The following is a 16,495-nucleotide window of genomic DNA, read 5'->3' as shown; positions in this document are numbered from 1 at the left end:
TTTTGATATACTGTATGAGGACACATACCAGGATGGACGTGGACACGTACAGGATGCGTCCCTGGTCTATGTCGTCCTGAGTGAAGGAGTGGATGTAGTTGAGCGAGGGAGCGGCCGTGCTCTCGCTGTCGTTGGTCAACATGACAACGTGGCCCAGGCGGGGAAGCTCCTTGATGGTGAACACCATCTCAGACGGCAGGATGTCTGCCTGCTCCACCTGAAACACATACAGGACAGCCAGAGGAGGTTCATATTCATGTTAACATAGTCATGCTTCTAATATAGACACCATCAATGAAAGGTAGCTGCAGGTACTGTATCTGTTCATGTCTGTCTGTCTGTCTGTCTGTCTGTCTGTCTGTCTGTCTGTCTGTCTGTCTGTCTGTCTGTCTGTCTGTCTGTCAAATGTTTTACTTTAAGTAAAATTATCTATAGTGCAATGTAGAGGTACTCTGTTACAAGTAAAAGCCTAGAATTTAAAATTGACTTGAGTAAAAGCACAAAAGTATTGGTACAAAAAAAGTACCAAAAGTAGAAAGTAGTCATTCATTATGCAGAATGTCCCATTTCTCATTTGAAAATAGCAGATCTACAAGCTCACAATGCATCGCATCGTGACACATTGTGAGCTTGTAGATTGGCTATTTTCAAATGGTCAGAATGTATATAGGGCTGAAGTGGTTTTGTAATAATAATCAAAATCTCCAAAGAAACTAGTAAATAAAACAGGCCTAGTGGAATAAAAAGTACAATATTTTGCCTCTGAGATGTAGTGGAGTATAAGTAAAAGTATTGAATATTGGAAATACTCAAAATTGTACCAAATGTACTTAGTTACTTTACACCACTGGAGGTGGAACATATTGAACTCCCTTGCCTCCCTCCTTTTATTCACATGCAGATTGACAGCATCCAGCAGGCTTTGTGAAAGTTTGGACGGCTTCCCTGGTGACTGTTCTCTGGATGTAATGTTTAGCAGTCATGTTTCCATCCGACATTCCTTCAGAGGCATATGAAACTTTCCATCGTAAAGTAAAGAAATACATTGACTGGACGAGCTGCCAACAGCAACGTCAATATTCTGACACTTTATAAAGACCATTCTGTCAGGCCTTTGTGCAACACTCCTTTCAATAATGCATGGTGCGTCTGTACTCGGCTCGTCTAGGTACTTTCTCAAGTCAATACTGCAGAGCCTCTAAAAAGTTTGAATGATTAAAGAAAAGTTAAATAATAATAATAATAATAAAGTAATACAAATTGCTCGACAAAAATGTTTCTCATTACTTTTCAAGCTGACTCATGCTTATTATAGAGTGAGAATTTAAACTCCATTAATTGGCTTTGGAGATTAAGTGAAGACAGGCTCGTCTTTACAAATTACAGCGGGGTTCAGACGCATCCCTTAGGGTATACTCAGAGCCTTTTTTCCACACTTAATGGAGTGTAATTTAGTATATAAACTAGATTATAAGCAACAGGGACAGTACAGTAATACTCGGTCCTGCTTTCATGTGGTGTAACAAACATTAAGGGAAAGGATTACCAAATAAAGTCTGCCTGTTTGATTGAGTCATGTGAAAATACTTCATGAAGTGAAAACAAACTCTGCCTTCTTAAACAAAAACAAATAATGTCTGAAGATTATTATGATGAGAACAGATGAAAACAAAGCTTTGATTTCTATTGACAAAATACGAATTCAATAATGAAAACAAATAGTATGGTAGACTGTTGATTGATAAATCTTTACATAAATTATATTAAACTAGATTAAACATTTTAAAATAATGATCTAACGGCCTAATTACTTAAATTTATAGTGCCTGTAAAAATTACCTTGAGATTGAACTGGTTGATCACTGTGTGCTCCCCGTCATATGAGATGATAACTCTATTATTCACCACCTCTGGTTCTGAGAAGTAGCCCTGCTTGAATATTTTGATCTTGAATGTTCCTTCCTCAGAATAGCCCTCTGCACGGACAGTGAAACCGAAGGAATCCTTGGACCGCAGACTCTCGTAGTTATGTTCATACGACACGACTCCCTTTTTCAGGTCTTCCAGGGAGAACTGCGACCTCTCGATCCCGCTCACAATGATCCTGCCGTCGCTCGGAGGCGTCGTCACCTCAAACACAATCTCTCCGTCGCTCCGGATGTCCACGTTGGACTCGGCACTGAGCAGGGAGGTGTTCAGGGTCTTGGTGGCACCGTGGTCCATCACCACCATCGTGTTGTTTACCACGTGCAAGTAGGGGTCCCCAGCTTGGATCTCAAGGAGCGCTGTGGCCTTGTGGTAGCCGTCGGACACCTGAATGAATGAATGAATTTTATGTATATAGCACCTTTCCAAACATAAAGTTACAAAGTGCTTTACAGACAGGTTAAAAACAACATTAAGAACATCAGAAATAACAAAGCATAGAGTCAAGGAAAAAATAAATAAATATATACATACACATATACATATAATATATGTATACATATGCACATACACATACACATAGGCCTACATACATACACACATACATGTAAAACTGATTTAGGAAAAGCACTTGACATACCTGGAGCTGGAAGCGTTCACGGTCGGCTCCGTGATGCACAAACAGTACATTGTTGTCCTTCAGGTCGGCCTGGGTGAACCGGTACAGGGGCAGCGAGGGGTCGGAGGCGGACACAATGTTACCCGAGAGGATCCCCTCGCGGGCGTAGACGATCTGGGTGTCGTTGAAGCCAGAGTCGTCATCCTTATACTGGATGACATCAGTGGTCAGCAGGCGCTGACCGTGTCGCACCACGTTGAAGACTCTGTCCACGACTCTCACAGGTGCATGCTCGTTCTTGGATTGCATAGAGATTTTGAAAATGCCACTCAGGGATCCTTGGCTTCCTCCTGCCTGATCCGATACCATGAAGTGGAACTCGTCGCTGCTTGTCTGAGTGCCATCGTGTTTGTAGATAAGTCTGTCCAACTCAATGTCTTCATTGCTGAATAACCTGATTGCGCCCTCAAATCTTGGCTGCCCCTCCGGGGATTCCCTCATGAGACGGCCATACTTTGGATCTTGTATGACCCGGTACACAAAATCAGTAGAGATTGGGGATAGGGTCCAGAGATGATCTTTGCTAATGGTTCCCTCCCCTCCTTGCAAAATTACCAGCACCTCATTTGTCAAAACAGGAGCATTGATATCTGCAAGGATGTTGATTGGGAAGGTATAGATGGGAGAGTACTCGTCCCCTGTAAATACTCTGAACTGAAACTGGTCCTCACTGTCTACAGCTCTGCGCATAAGGACTCTGTATGTAAGATGACCAGCCCTGAGGTCCTCCTGGGTGAAGCTGCCATCCTCGCCCAGCTCTCTGCCTGACACCTGCAGTACACCCAGTGTTGGTGGCTTCAGAACTACATACTTAACAGTTTGGGGGTCTGGGTTTTTCCCTTTCACTTCGGCCTCAAGCTCTGTCAGTTTGATTGCCTTCTGTTCCTCTCCCTTCATGTCTAAGGGAATCAGGTTTGAAACTTTTACCGGCGCGGGCATGATCTTGACTAAGAAGACGTTGTTCCAGAGAGAGAACTGACCCAGGTGAACATCAAACTGTATGCGCTCAGTCACGGTGTCCTCCTGGTCACTGGAGTCCGTGCTGACATACCTGAGGCGCTCCTGCTCTAAATCGGACTGATGAAAAGCTGTCACTTGCTTGACCATGTTGTTGCCAGTGAGAATCTGCAGTTCTCCAAATCTCAGGGGTTGTGTGATGTTGTACACGACATCCCCGTTACGGGGATGAGAAATGACAGCCAAGTGTTGAATGCTCATGGAAGAGTTGCTACCCTGAGACAAGAGAAGGCCAGTGTTGGTCACAATTGTCATGTGTGGCTGTGTGACAGCCAACTTAAATGTGGTGGACGGGCTTACAGAGTGTCCGTCTGATACTTCCATTGTCATCCCAGCTCCGCTACCACCTCTGTGTACAAAGTAGATGTTTCCATCTTTCAACTGCCTGCAGGTGAACTCTGTGATGCTTCTCCCTGGCTGCTTAACATTTTCTAGGTACCCAACTTCCGCTGAAGGCTCGGAGGTCACGGTCACCACCAATTCATCGCAGCGTGTGTCAGAATCCACTATTTTGATCAAGTTGGGGCTCAGGCGGGTCCTCCCGTTTTCCGTGATGGAGATGTCCCCTCCGCTAAGTTGGGGCATGTCATTGACTGGGATGATTTCAACTGGGAGAATGTACTGACGGGGAGTTTTCAGACATTCGGGAAGATAGTCGTTACTGTGGACTGTGACCTCCAACTGGATCTGGTCTCCGTATCTCTCATTTCCATCGTGTAGATATTTGATTTTCTTATTGACCACATCGAGGAGGGTAAACTTCTGTGTACGCTTACTGTTGATGTTCATGTCAACCAGACCGTACCAGGGATCACTCTGGAGAGTAAAGATGATCTGTGACTGGCGGATTTCTGCAGCATTTAGGTCAAAGGTGGGGCTCAGGTGGTTGATATCTAGAAAAACCTCACCTCCCTCAGGTACCAGCAAGGGGGTGATCTCAAGCAGTTTTGTTACATTCCGGAACAACTCTGGCATGTCGTCTGTCGGGTAGCAGTGTCGCTCATTGGGGTCTACGTCAACATATCTGATTCGGACAGGAGCAGGCGTGGTAGTTGCCTCTACATCATAATAAGTTGAGTAGTCATAGTCTTCTCCCTCGCATTTGACGTGAACGTCCTTGGTGATCAACGCGTCCTGCAGACTTCTGTCCTTCTGGTTGACCTTTATTTCTCCAAAGCAACCGATAAATGACTCTGACGTTATCTCTTCTTCCATGCGGTCCAGGTAGGTGTCACGGAACACGTCCTTCATTTTTGCCTGGATCCCTCCCAGGTAAAGATTCCCGACCAGATCCAGTCTATCTGCACTGTCGAGAGGGAGGGAGGCAGCCTGGCTGTCCACGTTAATCTGAAACGAACTCTGGTCAACCTGGATCCTGACTCTGTGCCACTGGTCGTCGTCCAGCTGTACCTGGGTGTTGTCCAGCACCTCCATGCCGGTGCCAAGATCTATAACACCTTTGAGGAAGCCGCTTGTTACACCGACGGCGACAAAATCTGTGTCTCTGCCGGGGTGGAAAACAAGCAGCGCGTCTTCAATGGTGGTCTTCATCAGAAACTCGAGGACCCTCCCAGCTCCACTGGTGCCGCTCCACGTAGGAAATGACACAAACGAATCTGGGCTGATGAAACTGGTCGCCTCCCCATCGCCAGCCTCAAATTCACCGCTGCAAGATTCCTTCGTGTCGTGGCAGTCCGTCAGCGCCGATTTCAGGATGTCAAAACTGTGGGACTCAAACTTGACGTCGGTCATGCAGCCTCGGAACGGCGGGATGGCGGTGCTGAGGTAGGGGGTTTCGAGCTCCCCCGTACCACCCAACCAGACTCCCAGATCAATGTTAAGCTCCTCCTCCCCTCCGGAGACAGGGGTGTCTGTGGAGAAGAGGTCATCGATCGTCATGGTGATTTTGGAGTCCTGCAGTGTGACGGACACTTTGTGCTCCATCAGGTTGTTCAGCTGGACTCCCTGGGAGGAACTCAGGGTCATGTCACCATCTCCCATGTTTATCCGCACCTGCAGGAAGACAAGAAGAATACATCTCAATTAATTCAAACTCTGCAAGGCTTTCTATTATATATTAGGCTACAGTAACAAGTGAGTATAGCTTAACCCATTCTGGGCGGGAACCCCTGTTGGTGTTTCAAGCATTATGTTATACTTTAGCTATTGAAAAATAGCAGATCTACAAGCTCATAGCGCGCCACCGAGTGGCGCGCTATGAGCTTGTAGGTCTGCTATTTTTTTTAAATCGTTAAAATGTGGCACAAATCATTGAATATATATTTCAGAGCGAACATTTTTAACTAAAATATTGGCTTCTGGGGGGTCCCTGGAACTACATATTTTGAGATGGGGGTCCGTGGCCCAATAGAGATAATTCATGAAAAAGGTTGAGCACCACTGACATAGAAACATAGGTTTTTCAGAAAAAAATTAGGATTTAGAAGCCTTTTTTTGAATCGACCTCAGTCAAAAATGGGTTAATGTTATATAAGTCTATAAAGGTAGGATTTACGTATCGTGTGTTATCGCGCTGGTGAATCAAAAACATTTTCTGTAGCCTTTCCATTAACAAAGAGGTGGAGGCTGAATGTATTGATTTACATCACATTGATCCCTTTTACTCCAGCGAGCTTCATTTCACCTGGAGTGGAAATGTTAAGTGCTCTGAAGCAGAAAATGTACCCTTATGCCGTTGAAAGTTACCGAATTGAAAAAGTTCAATTAGTTTGAACAGCTCCGAAAATGTTACTTCTTATCATGAAAAACAAGTGGGGTGCATGTATCTTCATAGATTTTTAATCTCTCTTAGTCTTTTACAGAAATACTCCTGGGAAGTGGAGCTCGCTCCTCCTGCAGTGCCATGTGCTCATGGGTACCTCAGTTATTGAGAAGGGAGATTATTTTAGATTATAGAACTTCTTTTCCACACCAATATGTTCCTAGTTGTTCATGTGAATTGAACTGGCATGTCTGCTCAAAAAGCCGCCTCTGCAACATCAAGGCTACCACCACCCTGTTCTGTGTTCATACATACATATATCATCCACGCTCTTCAAGACTGTGGGAACAGCATTTGTGATTACTGTTTAAGATGAATGTATACTTTGAAATGTCAGATGAAAGTGTCTCTTAAAAAAGGAATGTACTCTATGACTAATAAAGCATAATCTTTCATGAGATCATACATTAAGCTTCCCTGCACTTAGATCAAAGTAGAAACAAAGGAACAAGAGGGCATAAAGGTCATGAAGTCTATACTTTCTCCTCATATGAGACGAGACCTTGCTTAATTATCAATGTAGACGCATTTCCCTTTGCATCACACATACAGTGTGCAAATTCTCCCCCTCACTGCTCTCAGACGTTGTGAAGCAATTACTTATTGAATTAAAATGTCACAGTCCTCGTTCCATTCAGGCAGAAGACAGCGAAGACACCACAGCAAAGCAATTTAGCACATCTTCAGAAGGACACCTAAATGGGATCTGTCACATGCAGATACTGTAAGAGTGCCCAAATGTGTTTGACGTGATGAATAATACAATGAATCACATTGAAGACACCCCCCCCCCCTCCCTAGCCCAACATCTGTTGTACTGCTTATTTAAGATGTCTGGTACTGTAGGCAGTGGTGGAAAGTATATGTACATTGACTAAAGTACTGTTACTTAAGTAACATTTTGAGATACTTTTACTTTACTGGATCATTTCCCATTTCCAATACTTTTCATTCTACTTTTTCTCCACTACATTTATTTGAAAACTTTAGTTACTTCTTATTTTGTAAATGTTGATTTATATTACAAAACATACATTAGGCACATTTAGGCCATTTGAAAATAGCCGATCTACAAGCTCAAAATGCATTGTTATGCGACGCATTGTGAGCTTGTAGATCTGCTGATTTTCAAAAGATTTGTATACATTTGAAAACTTGCATAATACTGAATAATGAGTACTTTTACTTTTGTACTTAGTATATTTTGATACCAATACTTTTGTACTAGTGTATTTCTACATTGGGGTATTGATACTTTTACTTAAGTAAAACATACGAGTACTTTTTTGCCACCACTGCATCAAGAGGTGTTTTCCTGTGTTTGGTCTGGATAAAATGAAAAGAGATTTACAATAGCTGCTGCTGTCTGATCTCCATTCCAGAAATGTATATATACCGTAGCCCCCCCCCTCCCACACACACACACACACACACACACACACACACACACACACACACACACACACACACACACACACACACACACACACACACACACACACACACACACACACACACACACACACACACACACACACACACACACACACACACCTTTTTTTAAAGGAGAGACACTAAAACTCCCCTCAGTCCCCACAGTTATATTTCATATCTGATGTATGTGGAACAACAGTGAAGAATAAATCAATGGAGTTTACAGTATAAGACAGCTTTTTCATTATGCTAGTCTGCCTTTGATTCGCCATACATGTTCTACCACTTTGAATATTTTAAAGCATGTGACATGTGATAAATATACACTGTTGTATATATCATTTTCTGGAAGGGTACACTACAGTAACATGTGAATCTGGAGTATACAATGAAAGTGCTATTGATACTAGGGATATTAGTTTTGTACAAATAAATGTTAAATCGCTCTATATTCTAACCATTGCTACAGTGTTTACCCCAAAGCATACCACTTATGCTGTCTTTAAGCACATGAACCCTATGCTACCTACCTATTCTAGGTTGAACATTCGGTGAACAACATGCAATTATACAAGGTCCCAACATGTCACATTGTGAGCTTGTACAATCATGGGATATTTTTGGCAATATATTTGTTTAGAGGGAAACAATTTGCAGACTTAGTATAGAGTCTGGGGGACTCAGATAGGGTTTAAGTGGTTATAACTCTGATTGTAAAAAAGAACACTTGTAGGACTTGAGTTGAATGTGTAATGCATTACAAAGCATTTCATGCAAGGCAGTGAAGGACTGCTCGCGACCACAGGTCGCATTTACTATGAAAACGTGCATTTCCCATTAGTTAGTTAGTTAGTTAGTTAGTTAGTATGTCACCCCAGGCATGACCATATGTCATGCATCGTGACATCACGTGACATCAACATGGATGGAGATAAGCCCATATATGGGAATGCCCATATATTGAGATTCCTGATGTCATCAATATTGGCCAACAACTCTACATCTGACCTCAAACCGATACCTGTTATTGACTGATACCTGTCCATTTAAACTCTAGATGGGCCTGCCCCAAAGTTATTAGCAGCGCCCAGCAGCCGGCGAAAACTAGAGTTCTCAACAGGCCCGAAAATGAAGGCCCGGCCCTCAAACCCTGTACACTGAAGACACTGCCCCCGCTGCCACCCTTAGATCTCCATATGAAGCTGACCTGTTCTGACAGTCCATATGTCGATGTGACCTCATCAAACCCTGTACACTCAAGACACGTTCCATATATGGCCAGTACAGAATTCATTCCATATGCTGATCTGATCCCCCATGCCAAAGCGCCAGCACTCGCCCAGCAGTTTGCTGTCACCCAGGCGGATGCGTGCACCAAATGGGGAAACGCATTTGCTATACTGTACCGGCCCGAATACCCCATGCGGCGTGCACGTGGAGCTGCTTTTCCATACAATAATTACAGGCTAATTATGCCACAGTATCAGACTTTCCCACCCGAGTAGTTTGAGGAGGTATTTTCTTTACGCTAATAGCCTCTGCTAATAATTAACTTCAGTCACGAGAGGATTATTGTATAACACACTTCCATGAGATGACAGTTTAAAACTGTTGCAAATGTTAATGTTATATGGTCTGCAGTGGATGATTTTGTTGTATTGAAGCTATACTATTTTACGGCCACTACTGTACATGAACATATACAGTACAACTGTTTTATGAGCGTGGGAAAATTGTGTTTTTTATGTTGCTCAGAGACTAGACCATATTACTGCCTGAAGGCTTAGACTTGTAAGTGTTACAGGGAAAGTGCTTCACGGGAAAAGTGATTATGTCTGTTTATTGCTGAAGTGCACATCTAACTATCTATTATTGATAGACATAACATGGCCTGATTGAATTGACTTATCAGTGCCTCCATAAACCCTTTCTCAGTTTTAAGCTGCCTGTTTGCTTTTGAAATTGGTTTCTGTTAATGTGTTTGCTTCCATTAATGTGTGTTTTTTTTATTTGTAGCTATTTTGTGATTTATCATCTTTTGAACTCTCTCTGAACTGACTGGAAAGCACTTTGGATCAACTCCTTTTAAAACCGTATCACTGCCACCTGGTGGACGCAAGTGCCAACGCTTGACTGCCGACCCGGATCTACTTGGTTTTAGTGTGATGCACGTCCGGTTTTAGATGCTAAATAATTAGCGTCAGTGCTAGTGAGCTAAAATGAAGCCATACTTGCTCTAGAAAGTGACAATGTTCCAATCGGGATCACCGGACAATCAGAAAAGACCTCAGAACATTGCGCGTTTTGTCAAAACCATGGAGAGCTCCGTAGATTTAGAGTTATTCAGCTTTTCAGTCCGCCTGCATACAAGAAGTGAACGGCAGTGCGCACGCGTGAAACCGGCCTATAGGATCGCTGAAGAAGGAAAGGCCAATAAAAAGAGTGATGCGGTTTGGTATCAATAATAAAACTTATATGACGGAACGTTCCGCCAGGAGAAGTTGCCGGTTGGATTCTATATGGCAGAACGTTCCATCACGAGCAGTTGTTGTGTTAACCCATTCCAAGCCATCCACGAGATATCCCATGGAAAGCAATTAATACCGTCTTGGCCATCCACGAGAAACATGAGATTTGATTAATAAGCATTAATCCAGCTTTTTTGGACACCACCTAACTCCCATGGTAGAAACAGCCTACCCTACAGCCAACGCCCATGCACGCAGTTATTAGTGGTTTTTGTGCTCAGAATGGGATAAAGTACCATGTTTAGAGCCTAATAAAACATTAATCCAAGGTTGCGCTAAGAATAAACATCGTCCGCGTACACTGTACACTGCCTGGAGTGAGGCTAGACTACAGATATGGAGGGCTATCACTTCCGGGTCGGGCGAATGTGGCTCTTCTTTGCGTATTTCGTGCATTTCTTTGGCACTGGCCTCATCCCGCCTATAGAGTGCTGGGCAGGATTGTGAGCTAATGTACAATGTATACTCTGTCGTATGGCGGTGTTGCTTGCCGAAAATAGCAAATCTATGTGTTGAAATCTGCGTGTTGCATTCGATGAAGTACTGTACACATGTGGCTCAACAGTGTAATTCGGAAGGTTCCACAGGGTGTGTAGTTTTCTACTGACCTGTAACTTCCCATTTTGGAGTTCCAGAAACAGGTAGTCTTCCATGCCGGCAGCCAATAGGAGCAGTCCGCTCCGTCGACTGGTCTTAAACTGCACGGACAGCTGGAAGGTGGAGACATCTTGGACGGACTGTATTCGGCAGTAGCTGTCTCCGAAGTAGGACACTGTGAAAGAGAAGAGCAAGAAGAGGTTGAAGAATAGCAGCAACACAACAAAATGATTGAAACCAGTCTGATCTGTCATGAGAGATCAGATTTTTCCCCTAACTTTAGCCACAAGAGCATTATTGTGCAACTTAGTGCCGATATAGTAATTGACATAACGTGAATTTAAAGAGTTAATAATGTACCGGTATTAAAGATTCACAGAGAAAGATGAGATGGACACATCCACCCTCACACGCATTCATGCACGTATGCACGCACGCACTCACTCACACAAACACATGCACAGACCTAGTACATTGCCTTCCAATTCAAACCTTGCATTTGTCAGCAAAGCAAACTGTGATGTTGTTGATTTGCATATTAATGCATACTGTCTGCCACCACACAATAACTTTGTGTTTGTGTTGTAGAAGTAGGCTGAACTAAATATTTGTTTGTATTTGTCGAATCCATCTCTCACAACCACAGACACTCAGCTAGTTCTAACTGTGCTGAAACAGCCAAAAACAGGGAAATAAAAGACATCTGCTTTGTCTTCAGCCTAATTCATGCTGAAACCACAGCCAACTCGATGGGATTCTCATGTATAAAGTCTGAAGAAACCCATTAGACATGGCCGTTCCCTGCACTCTCACGTTAAAGAGGGAAACTTAGCTCGAGCTTTGCCTGCTGCATTTATCAGTCCTCCTCCAGCTGCCTGTTCCTGAAGAGGATCTCTCCTCGCCTCAAAAGGGATTCTCTCACAGAGACATCAGTCATTAGCCCTCCAGCGGCATCTCGTATAGAGACATCAGTCATTAGCCCTCCAGAGGCATCTCGTATAGGCCTGGGAGGATTTCCCAGGCTCAGCTGAGCCGGGATCCGTTTTGACCATATGCAAATTCAGCCACCTGTCTGTCTGTCTGCCTGACTGCCTGCCTGCTTTCCGGAGCTGCCCCCTCCTTCTTAAAAACATGTAAATCCTTTGAGGAGGAAGTTGATTTGCCATGCGCACACACGGACACACACACACACACACACACACACACACACACACACACCAGAGCTCACGCTTCAAAATGAAACTGGAAGACCTCCAGGCAGGGCCTTGTGTTTGCGAGGCAGTTTTCCGCGTTACTGGCCAAAAGAGACAGATGTATGAGGATGGGGGCTTTCCGCCCAGCCAGGCAGCCACCCCACTTGCCCTCGCAAGGGCGAGAGTTAAAGCCTTGGGGATTTAAGTGAAGATGCGAGAAGGAGGAAGACACTTGAGCCACATGATGGTGGACAGCGTTACACGGGTTTTAGTGCCGGCGGAAAGAGAGGCGTCGCTGTGTCCCATTTAGAACATTCCAGTAAGGTCGCGCGAGGCCGAAATGTTCCCCGCAGCACAAACATACTATAGCAGCCAGAAGTGGCAAGGACATATAAGCACAACATTCACTACAAGAGTCTGATATTATCCAACTCCATTGGTCTGACAATGCAGTCATTTGCATGCACAGCTATAAAAGGATGAAGCATTCCCTCCCTCCACACTGTGTGTGTGTGTGTGTGTGTGTGTGTGTGTGTGTGTGTGTGTGTGTGTGTACGTGCGTGCGTGCGTGCGTGCGTGCGTGCGTGTTTGTTTGTGTCTTTAAAAGGGCATCCTCCTGCATGCATCAGTGTTAGAACAGAGTGTAAGAGAGTGTCTGTGTGTTGTGTGTGTGTCTATGTTTCAAAAGGGCATCCAGCATCTGTGTTTTGTCCCTCCTGAAGCCTCATACTTCCACGCTTCATCTCCGCCCAGCAGAGACGGCATGGTGCCTTGTAGTCCTGTACCGCTGTGTCCCACAGATGAACCCTCCCTACCGCCGCATCACGCCCACATCTGCAACAAACAACTCACGCGCCGGGCAGAAAAAAGTGAAGTGAAAACACGGCCGTTTAGATGTCAGCAAGGACGAGCGAGCGGCAAAGCCTTTATCATCTCGCCCATGCTTTTGTGATTATACTAAGAGGCATTTTCCTGCATGCCTGCTCGCCTTCGCTTCCAAGGCTGTTTCTGTCATGAGCAAAGTCAGTGATATACGGCACTCAGCTGTGCAGAGTACGTACTGTACGCACACACGCACACACACACACACACACACACACACGCATGCACGCGCACACACACACACAGACACACACACACACACACACACACACACACACACACACGTCGCTAGTGCACAGCTCCACTCTTCTCTCTTCCAGGTCAAACAGCCATGCCGTGGTGGGTGACAACCTTTCATTGTCTGAACGATATGGACGATTAACTTTGCTGTTCTCACATGTCTGATGACACGTGGTGCATAATTCAATAGCTATGAACATCATAACTTCTAACTTAGCCACTGTGAGCAACATAGCATGAATAGAAATTCTCCTGAAATGCATGAAGAATAAAGAAAGCCCACTGGAGTGTCTCGTATCAAACCGGCGTGGGGAGATCAGACGGACAACGCAGCCGTTGTCTTGTATTATTGAATTAAATTATGGTGCCGTTGCACATTACACTGTGAAATCATCAACGTGTAACTTAACTCTGGGAGTGTACAAATGGAACCAAATGGATGGCAAGGGTTCCATTTGTACTACATTCCCAGAATTCCAAATGGATGAAATGAACACTAAGGATTTCCCTGTGTGTTAACATCTGAATGCTCCGCCAAAGACATCTGGGCAGATTGAGAACTCAAGTGTACTGTACAGTCCACAGTGTTCTGGGTATAGGATTAGGTTCAATAAGGAGGTCTCCCAAATACCACGCTACAGCACTAATTGCACAGGAACCTCCGAGCCCCGAAATTCAACGAGTACAAAAATAAAGTGAGAGACAATAGAAGGATCTATTCTTAATGGCAATTTCATTAACAAAGAACTTCGCAATGAACTTCATGGCACTTAAGCTGCCCAGCTTTTGTTGGATTGTTCACTGAGTTTGGGGGGTGGGGGGAGTGGGGGTGTAAAACTGCTGATGGGAAGCAGCAACACCAATACGATTCTGCCTGGGGGATTTTCTGCCTCGAATTGAGCTCTCTGCCTTCCCAGCACAGCCTCCAGCAAGGACGGAGGAGGCAGTTATTTGTAATGAGATACAGGGTCTTGCTCTCTCTCGGTCTACCTGGAGCTTGGATTCATTAGTGGGCAGGCTAAGCTGCGCGCTAAGCTGTGAATACATGAGCTGAAAAGGGGGGGGAGAGAAAAAGGAAAAAGGATGATCTTGCTTAGTGCAAAATGTCTCCCCGATTTCACCGTCCATTTGCGTTTCATCTTTCTCCGTGGGTCATGGACACGGACGCTGAGGTTTAATCTGCGTCGGTGGGATCTCACTGTTCAGTTACACAAGCTGAGAATCACACCGAGATGACGAAAGAAACAGAATTATTTTACTTTGTGAGTTGGGTGAACGGACTATGCATTGGTCTTAGTGACACTGGAACAGACACGCACGCACGCACGCACGCACGCACACACAGTATAATAGAGGAACGGCAAGACCTCACAGAAGGAGCACAAAGGCAACAGAAGAGCTTTTTGAAGAGCTAATTTGTCTTGGTGACATACGTAGGTGCAGAGAGGTACAGGCTGCTGCTCACTGCATGTAGGCCTACATAACCTTACGACACACACACACACAGTCAGAGGAACAACAAGTGTTCACAGAGCATCTTTGAAGGACATAACCATAAACTTGTCCCGACGGCATCAGTGTGATCTGTTATGACATTTAGGTTTAGGGACAACAGGACCTTCAGGACAGTGCGTTATACAACACTATAGTCTTTCAAAGGACTAGTTCACCCAAAAAAAAACTACATACCCAATGAAGCCTTGAATACATGCATTGTTCGGTTATTTGGCGATGTTGTGCCGAGGCTCCGACCAGCCCTTGCACTAGGCAGAGTGAAGTGACTAACACGCACAGGTGAACTAAATGCTTCCAATGATAGCTTATATTTGATGAACTCAAACGTGCATTTTATAGGGTTTTTATTAATTCATGTTAATCATAAACACTTACAATCATACATTCACACGTTCTGTTCACACTTCCCCCCAACACAAGATGAATACAGTATCCCGGCCTGGATTACAGGTCCTATTGGTCTGTGGTTCTATCCTAACTCTGTCGGTAGGGTTTACTATCATTTTACACTCTAAGACTCCCAGATCATGGTACAGCTTAGCTTGTCATTGTTGACTCTCAGACTTAGTTCAGTGACACATTAAGTGGCACATTAAGTGGCACATTAATGGTACATTAAGTGGTACATTATGTGGTACATTAATGGTACATTAAGTGGTTTTAAATCGCTGGTCTCTGCCTAGACATCATGTATCACGTTCGATGGTATTGGTGAAGCTGGTCTATCATTGCTTTGTCAGTATATTAAAGCAAGCTCTATGACTGATGTCACACCTCCCTGCTAAACACTTTCAACCAATCAGAAGCCACAGACCATCCTGTCCTTCTCCTCTGAGAGGCAGTTTGTGGTGCAGTCAGCTTCCTGCCTGCACCGCTGACCTTAGCTGTTAGACTATCACATATTTATTATTTAGGCTTTTTACCAACCCAATATATAATAGGTTATTTAGAACACATTTACACAATTGAAAGGGATTAAAGATAGAAGTTACTTAATCCCCATTTCCATGTTCTATTTGTGTGAGTTGACACTGCCCTGGGAGGCGCCATAAACTATAGACCCTTTACAGCTGGAATGCTGACCAGCAGCCAACCCCCCAGCAAGGAAGTGGCCTGGCATTTATGACCTCCTAGGTTCTTCTTAACTCACCAATGAGCTGCAATTCTCTCTTCTTTGGAAATACACCTAGACACCATAATCTATATATATTTTCTTCCCCAATATCTGAGAATACATCTCGCACACCCATAATTAACACGACATGCATGGAGATTTTTTTGTGGCATTCCTAAGCCAATAATTTGATACTTAAGTCTCCTACTGGCCGTTGACCCGGTTATCAAATTATTGTCTAAAAATAACTATGCATCAGCCGACATAGATTCATTCACAAGCCTTGCATGATAACATTCATATCTTACACCCAACAATATCCCAACAGCTATAATTTCCTTGAAATGAGCTGAGATGTTCAAAATATCTTTAACCACTGAAACCCGCCTAAATACTTTGGTGACTGATGAGTCCCCGGCCCGGGGGTGTCTTTCTGGCCCCCTCCTTTTCCCCGCCAACCCAAATATTTTGATTAGGGATGTCCCGATACACTTTTTTCGTTTCCGATCCGATCCCGATACCACAATTTCTGTGTTAGCCGATACCGAATACCAATACCAGAGAATAACATAGAATAATAATACAAAA

At 44.1% G+C, this 16,495-nt stretch overlaps 1 protein-coding gene across 1 annotated transcript in view; it reads right to left on the bottom strand.

Annotated features, from left to right (window-relative positions):
- Window positions 1–16,495, bottom strand: part of cspg4 (chondroitin sulfate proteoglycan 4) — a 121,206-nt gene that overhangs the window by 44,994 nt on the left and 59,717 nt on the right. The window contains exons 2-5 of the mRNA XM_079501051.1: window positions 10,975–11,138; window positions 2,567–5,635; window positions 1,840–2,313; window positions 29–217 (exon numbers count right to left, since the gene is read on the bottom strand). Of these exons, the coding sequence (XP_079357177.1) occupies window positions 29–217; window positions 1,840–2,313; window positions 2,567–5,635; window positions 10,975–11,138 (3,896 nt within the window). The remainder of the gene's footprint in view (window positions 1–28; window positions 218–1,839; window positions 2,314–2,566; window positions 5,636–10,974; window positions 11,139–16,495) is intronic.

This window comes from Electrona antarctica (genome assembly GCF_951216825.1).
Source record: "Electrona antarctica genome assembly, chromosome: 5".
NCBI classification, from domain to species: Eukaryota; Metazoa; Chordata; class Actinopteri; order Myctophiformes; family Myctophidae; genus Electrona; species Electrona antarctica.
Note: the sequence above shows the minus strand (reverse complement) of the source record. Positions and strands in the feature narration are given on the sequence as shown.